General features: G+C 34.7%; 1 protein-coding gene across 6 annotated transcripts in view; it reads left to right on the top strand.

Moving 5' to 3' along the window:
* SPATA6 (spermatogenesis associated 6) overlaps nucleotides 1-16,260 on the top strand; it is a 138,350-nt gene that overhangs the window by 31,766 nt on the left and 90,324 nt on the right. For 5 of the 6 annotated variants that reach the window (XM_059136284.1, XM_059136283.1, XM_059136288.1 and 2 more), the window contains exons 4-5: nucleotides 11,701-11,742; nucleotides 12,768-12,892. In XM_059136284.1, the coding sequence (XP_058992267.1) occupies nucleotides 11,701-11,742; nucleotides 12,768-12,892 (167 nt within the window). Of the gene's footprint in view, nucleotides 1-11,677; nucleotides 11,743-12,767; nucleotides 12,893-16,260 lie in introns of all 6 variants that reach the window. The other variant, XM_059136286.1, reaches the window with a different exon arrangement.

The following is a 16,260-nucleotide window of genomic DNA, read 5'->3' as shown; positions in this document are numbered from 1 at the left end:
GGTGTATTGGACATTGTATGTGAAAAATTGTAGAAAAAAATGGGGGCATGGCATCATGCTATCTTTCTCCAGATAACTTTTCTTTGCTTTTATTTGCCTGTTCTAGGCTGCAAGTAACTGGCAATCCTTGATCATGTCAGTCTGATGTCACTAATTAAGGTCATTTGAAGCCAGGTTTCAGTCCTTATCAAAACCAGGTTATTTCCAGTTCATCTTTGTTCCTGGGCCCTTTCAGGAGCTTAAGTATAAAAAATGTATGAAAACCTCTCCTTGTTGGTAAGCTCTACAGTCATATTTTGCTTCTAGGTCTGCAAGACCATCAAAATCTCAGCTGAATTTATCAAGTTCTTCAAGTGGAATTAACAGATGCCCTTAGAGAGAAAAAAACTCCAATATCTGGTTCATCCTCCTGGATTTTTCTTCTTCTCCAGGCTGTAATTTTTCACAGCCTTATTTGCTTCTCTGTGCTTTCAAGCAGATTTTTTAAAATAGTTTGACCAGATTTTTAAAAAATCTTCTTAGTAGGATGATTGGTCTGCTTTGTATAAATTGCCATTGTCAGAAGCAAAAATCTGTTCTCCATTAATATCCTTTCTACCTTCATCCTGTCTCTGTGTACTCTCCCATTTCTTTTTTCCTCCATTATGTCTGTTTATTCTAAGTGTATATTATTTGGCTGATACTGTGCGGTTAATTATTAGAGCTTTCTGTAATCATATTTTTTTTAAAGATTTTATTTATTTACTTGACAGTGAGACAGAGAGCACAAGCAGGCAGAATGGCAGGCAGAGGGAGAGGGAGAAGCCTTCTTCCCCCTGAGCAGGGAGCCTGATGCGGGACTCGATCCCAGGACCCTGGGATCATGACCTGAGCCAAAGGCAGACATTTAATGACTGAGCCACCCAGGCGCCCCTGTAATCCATATTTTAATTTGATATACACATATTCATATTCCTACATGTTAGTTTTGTGGATGTACTTAGAATCATGTTTCAGGGTCTAAGATAAATCTCTTTGAATTTTAATTTTAATTGTACTTTGGGACAAGTGGCATTTTTACATTATTCATTCTTCCCATTTAGATATGCAATGTTTATTGACTTACTTAAATTTGTTTTCCTTCTGTCTATTACTAAGGTTTTGGGGGGATATATGTGTGCACACACGCACCTGTGTATGTATGCATATGTGTGTGTACTTGCCACACATATGTTTATTTTGACTGTTATATATTCTGTGGCTTTTGGGAATAAAGCTTTTACCCAATTTTCTTTTCTTTTTTTCCTTCCTTTTGTGTGTGTGCACACGTGTGTGTGTGTGTGTGTCTGATATACAGGGAGGTGACCAAAAAATATTTATCTCATTTCCAATCATTTTGCTGAACTTTCATATCGAGTCTGATGTCTTTTGTTCTATTTAAAATATTTATTCATGATTCATTTCAATATCTTTAAAAAATATTGTTAATTTGTATTGAAATTTGAGCACATGGCCTATAATACTACTACTTAGAATTTACTGATATTTTTTCCCTGGGCATCTAGGATAGAGATCAAATAAAAACATGGCATGGGTGCTAAAAAAAGGTATGTTCTCTCTGTGTTGGCTACAACATTTGAAACTCTCTGTATCTTATTTTACCTTATATATTTCATTAAGCCAGATATTACATCGAGGCTGACATACAGGAGATTCTTCATGAAGGGTCATAGCTAACATTTGCCTTCCTGGCTTTTATTCTAGCTGAGTTTGGTGTTGCTGATTGACCCTCATGACCTTCAGATTGGTACCAACATAAGTTGCTTCTCAGTGCTACCTTTTAGTCTTTTTACTTCTTAGAGAATTTCTTGTCTAATTTCTCTTATAGGATACTCCAAGCATTTAAACTTCAACATTCTTAAGATGAACAGATGACCCTACTTCCTACATTGCCAACCAAAATTGAGGTTATAGTAGTGATCTACCTTCCTTGTCCTAAGTCACCTACATTATTAGTCATTTTTATCTTATTTCTCCTGGTATTAGAGTTTTTCTGCTCAGTGTTTTTCTATCTGCTTGTCCCCTTACCTGTCTCCTTATGCCATTTCTAGTGTCTTGGTCACTAGATTCTTTTTTTAAACAGATTTATTTATCTGAGAGAAAGAGAGAGAGCACATGCATGCGAGCAGGGCTGCGGGCAGACAGAGTGAGAGAAACTCAAGCTGACTCCATACTGATTGCAGAGCCCAAGGCAGTGCTCAGTCTCACAACCCTGAGAGCACAACCTGAGTCAGAACCAAAAGTCAACGCTTAACTGACTGTGCCACCAAGCACCCCTCAGTCATTAAATATTTTTAATTCCTCCTGTATCTTCAACTTCTCTCTTTTTGTGAACGCTCACCCCATATAAACATGCTGTATATTCCCATCTTAAGAAAATATATTCCCTGCCTTCATACTCACCCCCATCTAGCTACTGTCTGATTCTTTATTTTACTCCTCATTCAAAATACAGTTTCCTCATCTAACATTTGTATTGTAAGTCTCACTTTTTAGTTCCAGTAGGCTGTAAAGGAAAACAGTACAGACTTTGAAGACCATTAGAGCCAAGATAAAATCTCAGCTCAGGAATTTAGGATCTTTGGAAACCTTAACCTTTAGGCTCTGTGTCTTATCTGAAGGGGAGCACTGACTTCTTAAGGTTGTTTTGAGGACTAGTGTGAAGCTCATAGAAACTTAGTTCTGGCAAACAAGATATTCTCTAGATGGTAGTAAATACTACTGTTATTTTGACTACCCTTATCCTTTTTTTAAAGGTATATTTTCTGGTTTGTAATCATGTTTTTCAAGTAGTTGAGGTTGCAGAATAAGTGACCTCAGGAAAATACAGTGTTGGTATGTATAGAAAATTAAGACAGCTTATCCCAGTCTTGTTAAATGTGTTTGATTCTAACAAAATTCATTTTATTTTCTAGAAGACAGGACTTTTCTTGGTGGTCAAGAATTAGAATTATTTTGAGTACAATAGATCAAGTTTCTTAAAAGCCTAGCTCTTATTTTAGCACCACGTTTAGCATTAATCCTTTTCTGTTTTTCCGCCTATTGGAAAAGGGATGAAAAACAGCATGGTGTAGTCATAGAATGTGCAATGTGATTCAAGGGATTATAGTAAAGTTCTCTTACACAAAAGTTGCTTATCCACTGACCTATCATAAGAACTGGAATTTTTTTCCAGCTTTTTGATTGCCTATGCAGACTCCGTAACTCGGAGAGAATATAGAGGATTCAGAAATAAATCAAATATAGGCCCATTTTAGTAAAAGAAGAATGAGACATATAAATAAATAAGCAGAATCTTTGCATAAGTGGATTATGTACTGGATTGGAGGAGATTAGAGCTGTTGTATGAGGCAGTCACATGGAAGTTGATATTACTCAAAATTATGACAAAGTCCTGTGTTTGAAGGGACGATTTCCAATCGTCTTCAGTGAAAAGTGATAGGGACCAGAGGTTTAGAAATTGTAATAAGAAAGAAGATGAATGGTTGACAAAATCAGATGATAAAGACTAAAAGGAGATGATTAATTTCTTGGTAAGAGTCCTCCTGTAAAAACTTTTTTCCCCCCAGTTTTATTGGGAAATAATTGGCATACATCATTGTATCAGTTTAAGGTGTACAACATGATGGTTTGGCTTATGTATAATGTGAAACGATTACTATGTTGGGCTTATTTTATTTGTTTTATTTATTTTAGAGAGGGAGTGCGCACACCTGAGTGTGCACTGAGCTGAGTGTGTGGTTGGGAAGGGCAGAGACAGAGGGGAGAGAGGATCTTAAGCAGACTCTGTGCTTAGTGCAGAACCAATGGGGGGCTGGATCCCATGACCCTGAGATCATGACCTAATTGAAACCAAGAGTCAGCTGCTTAACAGAATGCACCACTCAGGCCCCCCTACCATGAGAGGTTTAGTTAGCATCCATTATATAGATACAATACAAAGAAAAGGACAGAAAATTTCTCTTGTGATGAGAACTCTTAGGATTGACTCTCTCAACAGTATTCCTGTATGTCATACAGCAGTGGTAATGGCAGTCATCATTTGTACATCACATCCCCAGTACTTACTTATATTTATAACTTGACCACCTTCTTCCATTTATCCTTCCCCCACCACCTGCCTCTGGTAACCACAAATATGATCTCTTTTTTAGAGTTTGGTGGGTTTTTTTTCTTTTTGTTTCTAATTCCGTATAGAAATGAGATCATAGAGTATTTGTCTTTCTCTGTCTGACATATTTCATTTTGCGTAATGTTTTCAACATCTATCGGTGTCATTCCAAATGGTAGGATTTCTTCTTTTTTATGGATGAACAGTATTCCATTGTATAATTTCTTCAGATTTAGTGGAAAAGGCAGAAGAGAACTTTAACAAAACAGTATAATGGGAGTTTTCATGGTGATGCTTTTAGAGCACACACACAACTTTCTTTAATCAAAAATACTTTAAAAAACCTTTTTATTAAGAGAAAATTTAATAAATATACAAAAGTAAACAAAAGAGAAAAATAGACACCCCTGACTTATCACTCAGTTCAGTAGTTATCAACTCATGGCTAATGTTTTATATCTATCTCCCCTCTTCTTTTAGAATATTTTGAAGTAAATTACTTTTTTAAATTGCTTTTTTTTTTTAAAGATTTTGTTTATTTAAGATATAGAGTGAGTAAGAGAGAGAGAGAGAGAGAGAGAGCATGAGTTGAGGGAGGACAGAGAGAGAGGGAGCAGCAGACTCTCCATTGAGCAGGGAGCCTGATATGGGGCTCGATCCCAGGACCCTGGCATCATGACCTGAACTGAAGGTAGATGCTTAAGTGACTGATCCACCCACATGCCCCTATACCCTTTTTTAGATCATCACTTTTTTTTTTTTTTAGATTATTTTGAAGTAAATCTCAGACATCATATGACTTTATCTATAAATACCAATATCTAAAATGTAGGTTTTGGATAGATAGCCTGTTTGTTTGTTTGTTTTTGAGCTTCTTGCCATGTTTTGGTATCAAGGTTTTCCTGAGCTTATAAGACAAGTTGAGAAGTGTTCTTTCTTTTATGGCCCTTGAAAGAGTGTGTATAGGGGCACCTGGGTGGCTCAGTGGATTAAAGCCTCTGCCTTTGGCTCGGGTCGTGATCCCAGGGTCCTGGGATCGAGCCTCACATCAGGCTCTCTGTTAGGTAGGGAGCCTGCTTCCCCGTCTCTCTCTCTGCCTGCCTCTCTGCCTACTTGTGATCTCTGTCTGTCAAATAAATAAATAAAATCTTTAAAAAAAAAAGAGTGTGTACATAATTGGCATATTTTCTAACTTAGAAGTTTGAAAGAATTCACCAGTGAAGTCACTGACTTAGTGTTTTGTTGTCGCCGTTGTTGTTGCTGTTGTTAGGTTTTAACTAACAAATTGTGTGTATCTCTACATATATATATATATATATGTCTGTGTGTGTGTGTGTGTGTGTACACATGCATATACACATATGCATGTGTACATATATAAAAAACCATTTCATTTTTCTATATAGAAGTTTTAAGTTTTCTTTTGGTAGAAACTTGTTTGTTTTTTTTTTTTAATAAGGAAGATCATTTTGAAGTAAACGTCAAGATTGGATCAGATATGGGTATCTAAAATAAAGGAACAACTTTACCTCACACCAAAAAATACCAGTTTCTTACCATCGTCAAATATCCACTCAGTTAACATTTCGCCAATTGTATTATAATTGTTCAGTCATTTTTGTTTGAATTATGATTCAGATCAGGTACCTTCAATACATTCAGTAGCATGGATGTATTCATAATGTCTTATTAGAATTTTTGAATATCTCTATCTCTTTTAATTCCTGATATTAGTAATTTGTGTCTTCTCTCTTTTCTCTTGACCAGTGTTACTATGTATTCATCAGCTAATGAATTGAATCTTTTATTATTTTGATCCTTTTCTTGGACGATTTCTCTCTTTTCTAGCGCAGCCAAGCCAGAAGGGTTTTTTTGTTTATTTTGTTTTGTTTTACTTTATATATTATATATTATGTCTTTGTAGTTATTTTTTATATATTATGCCTTTATTTGTATTTTTGTTTTCTATCTTTATATGTCCTTGTATTTTATGTGTGTGTCTTGCAAGCAGATTTGAAAATAGTTTTCTTTCTTTAAAAATACAATCTGAAAAAAATTTTAAATAAAAATAAAAATTCAATCTGTCTTTTAATTGGCTGATTTAGACTTTTTCTTACAATGTGTGATATAATTATAGAAACTGGAAACAGGCCATTAGTTATCAGGGGTTAGGGATGGGTTTGGGGAGGAAGGTGGGTGTGATTACAGATGTGATGCAGCCCTTCTGTATCTTGACTGTGGTGGTGAACACAAACCTACAGATCCAACAGAAGTATATAGACCTAAATATAGGCACACACTCACACAGAAATGAATATAAATAAAACTGGAGATATCTAAAAAAAACAGTGGATTGTATCAGTGTCACTGTGGTTGTGATATATTTTACTATAGTAGTCCCCCCTTATGTTGGGTTTTGCTTTCCATGGTTTCAGTTACCTACAGTCCAGTAGCACATGATCCTCCATCTGACCTGTTATTGTCAGAAGGTCAATAGTAACCTAACACTATCATTCACCTCACTTCAGTAATACCCTAACAATCATTCACCTCACTTCATCTTATCATAGTTATTTTATCATCTCACATCATCACAAGAAGAATGGTGAATACAGTACAATAAGATATTTTGAGAGAGGGAGAAAGATCACTTTCACATAATTATAGTATTTGTTATAATTTTTCTATTTTATTATTACTTATTGTTAATCTCTTACTATACCTAATTTATAAATTAAACTTTATTAAAGGTATGTATATACAGGAAAAAACATAGTAAATATAGGGATCAGGGCTGTCCATGATTACAGGCACCCACTGGGGATCTTGGAATATATCCCCCACAAATAAGAGGGGACCATCATGTATTTTTGCATTGGGGGAGAATGGGTAAAAAGTATATGTAGTATTATTTCTGTGTTGCTTCTTACTGCATGTGAATCTTCATCTCAAAATAAAAAGTTTACATAAAAAATGTATTTACTGATATATTTTGGTTTAAATCTACCATAATATTTACTTTTTATTTGTTCTGATTATTGATTTTTATTGTTCTTCTTTTTTTCTTCTATTTTCTGCTCTTTTATTTCTACTCTTTCATTAATTTGGAAGTACATGTTCTTTACTATTTTGTTTTTTTCAGTGGTTACCATAGAGATTGAACAATGCATGCTTTACTTATCAAACCCTAATATATATATTTTTATATTTACCTTTTCTAGGAGTGGAGAAGCTTAAAGCTCCTTGACTTCATTTATGTCCCTTCTAGATTTTATGTGTTTTTTCTGTCCTGCATTTTAGATTAGTATGCAGTTAAACTACACAAAATATTATTGTTATCGTTATATCAGCATCATCTTTTCACTTTACCACTGTATTTTACCTTTTTGGTTGTTCTTTATTTCCTTTGTTTTTGAGCTTCTTTCTCAGTTTAATGCTTTTTTTCTGAAGAAAATTCTTTCACAGTTCCTTTCTCGGTGGTCTTTTGGTGATGGGTTATCTTTTTTTTTTTTTTTTTTTTAATTTGAAATGTCTTTATTTTTTCTTAATTTTTGAAGGGTAGTTTTGCTGAACTTGGAATTATTGCCTCCTAGCTCTTAGAACATACTGATTTCATTCCCTAAGTTTTTGTTGAAAAATCATCTGTCAATTTTATTGTTATTTTGTTAAAGGTATTCTGTCATTGTCCACTGGCTACTTTTAATATCTTCTCTTACGTCTTTTTTTCCTGTAGTTTTACTTTGATGTGCCCAACTCTGCATATATTTGTTTATGTATGTGTATGTATATTTTAAAATATATTCCACTCAGTGTTTGTATCTTGATATCTTTCTTAAATTAAATTCTCCGGCATTAACCTTTCAAATATTGCTTTTGTCCCTTTCTCTTCTTTCCTTTTACAAATCCAGTTACACATTGTCAGACCTCTTACTGTATCCATTTTTCCCCTTTTTTTATGTTCTCTATCCTTTTCGCTTTCTGTGTTTTACTCAAGGTACTTGTGTCTTCTAATTCTGTTGAGCTCTCCAGGGTCATTTATAATCTGATAAATATACCTGTTATGGGTTTTTTTGTTCTTTTTGTATTTTTCAGTTTAAAAATGTCCCCGTGGTTCTTTATAATAGTTTCTAGTTCTCAACTAACATTCTCAACCTTGCATTTTATTTTATTAAATGCATTAAGCATATTTTAAAACCCAGTCTGATAGCTAATTTTTCTGGATCTCTTGTTGACCTGTTTTTGTTGTCTGTTACTTTTCTTGTTTTTCTATCCCAGTTTTCATTTTTCCTGTATACTTGGTCAGTTTTCATTGATTGTCAGACTTCAAATGTAAACATTTTTGCAATAATTTAAAAGCTTAGATGATAGTATTTTCTTTTAGAAAAGATTTATGATTGGGATTTGGCAGATATCTAGGGGGCATTAACAATTCTGGACCACCTTTATTTGGACAGGATTTGGGATAATTCAAATTTAGCCCTTAGTTCCTAGTTGGCTGTCCTGGTTCATTTGGGTTGCTATAGTAAAATACCATAGACTAGGTGCCTTATAAACTATAAAAGTTTTTTTTCTTACAGTTCTGGAGGCTGGGAAGTCTCAGATCAAGGTGACTGGTGTTTGGTGAGAGTTCCCTCTCTATTTGTAGATAGCCGTCTTCTCTCTGTATCCTCATGTGACAGAATGAGAAAGGAAGCTCTCTGGGGTTTCTTTTTAAAATCTCATTATAAGGATTTGCCCTACCTCTCAAAGGCCTCAACTCTAAAAGCACATTGAGGACTAGGATTTCAGTATATTAATTTTGGGGAGAATATAAGCATTCAGTATATAGTGTTGGCTATCTATTTTTGGTTTACTCTTTACCCTTGTAGTTTATCTTTTCAAGATCTAATCTTACAGCCTAGCCAGTTTGTTAGGCCATCATCTCTTAACAGCATACCTCCCCTCCTGCCTCTTTCCAAGGGCATGAAGGGCACGATACTCCCAATTTTTCATCCTTTACTTCATGAATTTACCAAAAGCTATGTTCAGCTTCTCAGTCTCTAAGCTACCTCTATCGGGACTGTCAGATATCTAAAAAGAAAAGCAGCCTCAAATGCCTCAAATTATTTCTCTGTTTCCCTCTTCTATTGAGTTTCAGACATTGTGTTTTTACTACCTTTTTATGTCTCTCGTGCTTTCATTGTTTACCTTTTTAAGTTGATTTTTGCAAAAGGGTTATTTTTCAAACACCTGATCTCTCAGATTACCCTGCTATGTTCTGCTTAAAGCTTTTGAACTTTTAGTATAGTCTTTTATAGCACTACCTGTAGTGCCTTCATTGTACATGTGGCTTGTAGTTATAATTTATTTGTGTGTTTATTTCCTTTAATGTTTATATTTTCAATGCAATGTAAAGTTCTTGAGGAAAAGAGCCATATCAGGTTTTTTATTTTTTTTACTTATTCCAAATTATAACCTATAGAAACTATTTAATATTTCTTCATAAATAGGACACACTGGTATTGGGTCAAACGATTGAGACTTTCCTTGGATGATAATGGCAGAATTTAAAGAAAGAAAGAGATGATGCCTTTTTCATGGGTCCTAGAAGGGGAGACGAGACACAGTTCATCTTCATCTTTTATTCTTATTTTTATAAATGTATTATAAAATACTTCAGGTGTATTAAAAATACAAGGAGGTATATAATATATCCTGTTTTCCTCACAGCACTGCTTAAGAAATAAGACATAATTTATATTCATAAAGATATATAGAGAGCCCAGAAATAGACCCCCTCCAAAATATAATCAACTGACTTTGATAAAAGAGCAAAGGCAATACAGAGGAACAAAGATAGTTTTTGTTGCTACAACACTTAGGCATCCAAATGAGATAAAAGGAATCCAGATACAGACAATATACCCTTAACAAAAATTAACTCAAAATGGATCATAGACCTAATTGTAAATGCAAAACCATAAAACTGTTAGAAGATAACATAGGAAGAAACCTAGATGACCTTGAGTACAACAATGCCCGTTTAGGGGCAACTCCAAAGATAACATCCATGAAAGAAATAATCGATATGCTGGATTTCATTTAAATTAAAAATTTCTACTCAGAGAAAGACAATATGAAGAGAATTAAAAGATAAACCACAAATTAGGAGAAAATGTTTATAAAATGTTGATAAAGGACATTTATCCAAAATATACAAAGAACTTTTAAAACTCAATAATAAAATAACAAGCAACATTATTTTTAAAAATGGGCCAAAGACCTTAAAAGATACTTCATCAAAGAAGAAGATGGCAAATAAGCATATGAAAAGATGCTCCATACCATATGTCTCTGGGGAAATCCAAATTAAAACGAGATAACACCACATTACTAGAATGGTCAAAATCCAAAATACTGACAGCACCAAATGTTGATGAGGATATTGAACAACAAGAATTCTTCTTTTATATTCTTATATATTGTGGGTAGGAATTCATAATGGAACAGCAATTTGGAGACTCTCTGGTGACTTATTACAAAACTAAACATATTCTTAACATTTAAACCAGCAACTACCCTTTTGGTATTTACCCAAAGGAGTTAAAAACTTAAACGTCCACATAAAAACCTGAACAAGGGTGTTTAGAGCAGCAGTTTTAACTACCAAAACTTGGAAGCAACCAAGATGCCCATAGAAGGTGAATGGATTAATAAAATGTGGTACATCCAGACAATGAGTATTATTCAGCACTTATAAGAAATGAACTATCAAGCCATGAACAACATGAAGGACACTTAAATGCATGTTATTGAGTGAAAGAAGCCAATGTGAAAAACCTGAATACTGTGTGATTATAATATGACATTCCAGAAAAGGCAAAGCTATGGGAACAGTAAGAATATCAGTGGCTGCTCGTGGAAGCAAATTGGAGTGGAGGAGAGAGATGACCAGGCAAAGCATAGAGGAAAGCCAGGAAAGTGAAAATACTATGAATGATACTGTAATGGTGGAATATGTCATTATGCATTTATTTGTCTAAACCCAGAGAGTGAGCCCCAGGGTAAGCCATGGACTTTGGGTGACTATGATGTGCCTATGGTGGCTTATCCTTATTAAAAAAAAATGTGCCATTCCTGTGAGTGCTGTTGATGGTGGGAAGGGTCTGCCTTTGTGGGGACAGGGATATGTGGGAAATCTCTGTATTTTCCTCTCAATTTTGTTGTAAACCTGAAACTGCTCTAAAAAGATAGTATTAAAAGAAAAAAAAATCAGAAAAAAAGCCCAGAGAGATCAAAGGGATAATCTCTACTATTGATTAATAAAGCCCTAAGAGACAAAGCAACCAAAAAATATACATAGTATACTAAGATATAAACATACATAAACATAAACATGTGCTAAGATATATAAATAAACAAACAAATAAATATATATATAAACAAACATATAAACATATATAAGCATATATAAACAGCAATTACTTTGACTTTTAGATACTCTCATGATAAAGTAACTAATTTTTGTTTATTGTTAATTTGTTTAAGGAAATTTTTCTTTAAACTTTCAGATGATACAGCATTGTTTGAGTTGATTCAACTAGTTCCACCAGGTACTGTATTATATTTTGATAAGGTAATTGATATACAAACCCATGTCAAAGAATGCTTTTAAAAAATACATATTTTTCCCTTCTTCCCAAATTAAGAACAATGTTGAGTTTCTTATATTGGTCCACTGTGCACAAATACATAAATACATAAAGATTGACATAAATTGTGTTGGGCTATATTGTTTTAAGTTGAATAAATAATAATAAAGAGAAGTGGGAAATTGTATGCTATTCTCCTAGCATATTTTGTGCCATTCATAAAAACTGACTTTGCGTTTTTGTGATTTTCCTTAAACTATATTTTTTTGCTTATAAAGTAATTATCTTTGTTTTTGTGTGTTGAGTGTTACTGGGAATGGGGGGGGTGGAATAAAACCTTAACTATTTAGTAAATATTACAAATTTCCAGGGTAGGTAAAATTAAAATTGAGATATGGAGGATAGCTTGATTTCTGTTATTTACTTCTGTGATTTTTAGGAGAATTCTATCTTAAATAATTATTCTGTGTGAAAAATGGAGAGTTATGTGTTACTGAAATTTAATAACCTTAAAGATTTTGATTATTACATATATACCTAATTTGTGTAACCACAGATTCTAGAAAATACCTTCATTTTTTTCCCAACATGTAACCTAGTGCCTTATAAGGGCAATTAGAAAAGAATGGAAGATAGAAAAAATTTATGGAGCTGATCATTACATTTTAGATTTGTAAATGTTATAACAACTTGATATGTTTACAAGCACTTTTTTCCTCTGGAACACATAGGTACTCACAAAATTTACATGAATATCTCCCTTCTATAAAAAGGGGAGGGAGAAGTAGTAATATGTACTACATTTCTGAGTAAGGAATCCATTTAACATAACTTTCTTTTAATTTTTATTTCATAGAAAAAAAAAAAAAGGCCCTGAAGCAGAAATTTCAGTAAGGCATCAGGCACTATAAATACTGTACTTGATGATTTTATTTCTAAATAGAATATTTTGTTATAATTTGAATCATAGGGTATCTTTCTTGTAGTGGGTGAAACACTGTCTACATATGATGAAAATACACGAGATTTCATGTTCCCGGGTCCAAACCAAATTTCTGGACACCATGATTCAAACCGCCAGGTTACCATGAGGAGGATTTCTGGCCTTCGAGTAAGTGCTTACAATTTTCTGAATCAATCTGTGATGTGGGATCATTGTCAAAAACCACCACATATGCTTTAATACCTGAAATGTGAAGAACTAATTCAGAGTTTAACTTGGTTCAAAACATAATTTTTTTATGAAATTATGATGTTATTTTAAACATACTGAAATCTGAACAAAACCCATGCATCTTTCATCCAAAATTGACAAGCATTAATTTGCCTTATATCCTTAAGATTTTTCTCCTCTTTTTCTGCCTCCCACCTCCCTACTTTCCATGTCTGTCTCTTCTTTCTTCTTTATTGTTCTCGCAAAAGAAAGACCAATAAACATTTGAAAAGATGCTCAATTTCATTAGCATATAGGGAAATCCAAACTAAAACAACCTGATGATTTCATTCTTATAGCCATAGGGTTGGTAAAATTTAATAAAATCTGACAATATTAGAAGTGTGAAAAACTCTTACATGCTGCTATGCCATGTAAGTTGGAACCACCACAATTCAGAATTATCTAGTAAAGGCAAAGATTCTCATAGCCTCTTGCCTTATAGGTATGTAACATGAAAATGTATTCTCTCTGGTATACTAAGAGCCTTCCTAGGGATGTTCATTGGTAGCATTGTTCATAATAGTGAAAAATCAAAATGATTTAAATGCTCATTAGTAAGAGTTTGGATAGATTAATTGTTGTATGTTCATGTCATGGAAATATACATTTATATGCCTAAAAGTGAAAGCAGCGCTGTGACAGCCAACTCTACCATCCTTTCCCCCAACACCTTTCAACTTTCGTTGGGTGATTTAAAAATATATTTATCCCGGAAAATGTCTTCTGCTTAGAGAAACTGAGAGAAGACCCTGCTATTTCAAAGAAGAAGAATAGCAAAAGATGTCTAGGTTGAAATAATTTGGACAAACATTTTTTTACTACCTTTATAAAATGTTAAAGCTGTATGAGTAAGGAAAGTGGGGTGATCCATGAGCCAATATGGTGAATTAAATACTTTTCCCTTGGGTCTAGGTTTATGATATACTCTGTTCTGGGAAATAGGAATTTCAGCTTGCTAGCAGTGTTAAAGTTGACTAACTAGCAAATCTATGAAAATATACTTCCTTTGGGATATTATCAGTGTCTATTAGCCATCTTCTGTATTATAAAAATCTTCAAAGAGTGTTTCAGCAAATGTATGGAAGCTTGCAATGAAAAAAATATGATTTTAAAATTATGGTGTTTTGAAAGTAATTTAAAATGCTGTATTATACCAAATTGGCAATATAAATATCGAAGTATGGACCATTAATAAGTATCTTCTTCATTTTCTTTGGGTTACTTTTATATACATTCAGGTGTTGGATTACTAAGGCAAAAAATACACACACACACATAAATATATAAATTAAGACTTCTGGTAATGGTGGTTTGAAGAGGTTGTAATTCCTCTCTCCATAAAAAAAAACAGGTATAAAACTGGACAAAATTATCACAAAAAATAATTTCAGAACACCGGAAACTAACTGGCAATAACTACATTATACACCTGAAACTAATATTGCACTGTATGTTAACCAACTGGAACTATATTAAAAAAAAAAAGTGTTTATGCTTAAATAATGGCTAAAGCTTTGGATAAAAATGGCGGCCGCATGGATCTTCTTGCCTGGGACAGCTCCCATACCCTGTGAGGCCAATGAGAATTGTAGCTTCACCAATCCTGGGGTTGGGCGGAAAAATCAGAAGCTCTGCTACCAGAGAGGTCAGAATCAATTTTGAAGGGTGAGACTCCCTTCAAAATTTGAGCTCCCCAAATCCTCTGCATTTCCTAAGTGATGGGGAGCAGTAAAGGTGTCTTTTGTTACGTTAATGAGGTGACTTTTGGAAAGCTTCTCCGTAACCTAAGGATGGGGGCTGGTTGCCAGGAGGAACAACCCTGGTATTAAAGGGTTAGGACTTTAAGACCCTTGAGGCTGGAGATTGCATTAAAATACCAATGGCCAGTGATTTAATCAATCTTGCCTATGTAATAAAGCCTCCATAAAAAACCAAAGGGCCTGGGTTTAGAGAGCTCTTAGGTTGCTGGACGCATGGAGGCAGCTCCTGGGAAAGTGGTTTCCCTGGGGAAAGCATTGCTCCATGTCCCTTCCCACATACTTTGCTCCATGAATCTCTTCCATCTGTCTGTTCATCTGTATCCTTTATCATATTCTTTTGTAGTAAATTGGTAAACAGTAAACAATTTCCTGAGTTGTGTGAGCCTCTTTAGCCAGTAAATTGAACTGGGGTGGCAGTCACGGGGACCTTCAAATTATACCCAATTTGTCAGGAACACAGGTAATAACCCAGACTTGTGATTGCATCTGAAGTGGGGTAGGCACAGTCTGGTGGGACTGATTCCTTAACCTCTGGGATCTAATGCTATTGCCAGGTAGCTGGTGTCAGAACTGAGTTAAATTATAGGACCCCTACCTGGTGTCACAGAGAATTGCTTGGTGCTATTGGAAAACCTACACATTGGAATTGGTGTCAGAATCGTAAGGACAGGCAGTGTGTCTTCACTGGATTTGGATGCAGGTGGTTGAAGAAACGCCATAGCTTTGATAGGCCAATGGCAGTTTCAACTAGAGGGAACAGCCAACTAGAGGGAGCAGCCCATCTGCCAAAAAGTTCACAGAATTAAGGGAGCAATAGAAAGGCTGAGATAAGCTCTCCACCCATTCCTGGCTGACTCTGAAACAATGTACATGCCACGAGACCATGAGTGCCCAGCAAAAAATGAAATTCAGTAGAAATTACAGACCTGACTATCTTTGAATGTATTCCCCAAGCCACATACAGATGATCAACGAAGACTGGAACGTTTATAGGTAGATTGGATGACCACCAAGCCATGTAGACAACAGGTGAGATTCCTAGAAAGAATGGAAGAATCAAAAGATACGGCACATGTAAACTCAAGAGCCAAATGGCAGATAAAAGTCCAGTCATATCAATTATTCTATTTAAATGTGTAAAACACTCCCATCAGTAGTTTATTGTCCTGGCAGATGACAGTGCACCCTTCCTCAGAATTCTTGTGACATCTGTCTGAGTCTTGAACCCATTGCTGTGGCAAGGGGTTCTTCTGGGATTAAATCTTGGCACTCTCGCAGACTACCTGACTAAACTTGAGCAAAGCACTATCATATGAAGATCTCATAGGGCTGCTGGGTACATTAATGAAACGTAAATGGTTATAGCAGTACCTGGCATGGAGAACACTCTGAAGTATGAGTGACATGCTGATGGCTGTGGAGATGATTACAGCGCTGATGTTAATCCCCCTTAAGGCTGTGGACTCCATACAAACAGCATCTGTGGCTTTCTCATCTTTGAAC

The sequence above is a fragment of the Mustela lutreola genome, chromosome 10 (assembly GCF_030435805.1).
Source record: "Mustela lutreola isolate mMusLut2 chromosome 10, mMusLut2.pri, whole genome shotgun sequence".
Classification (NCBI taxonomy): domain Eukaryota; kingdom Metazoa; phylum Chordata; class Mammalia; order Carnivora; family Mustelidae; genus Mustela; species Mustela lutreola.
This window is presented reverse-complemented; position numbering and strand designations above follow the sequence as displayed.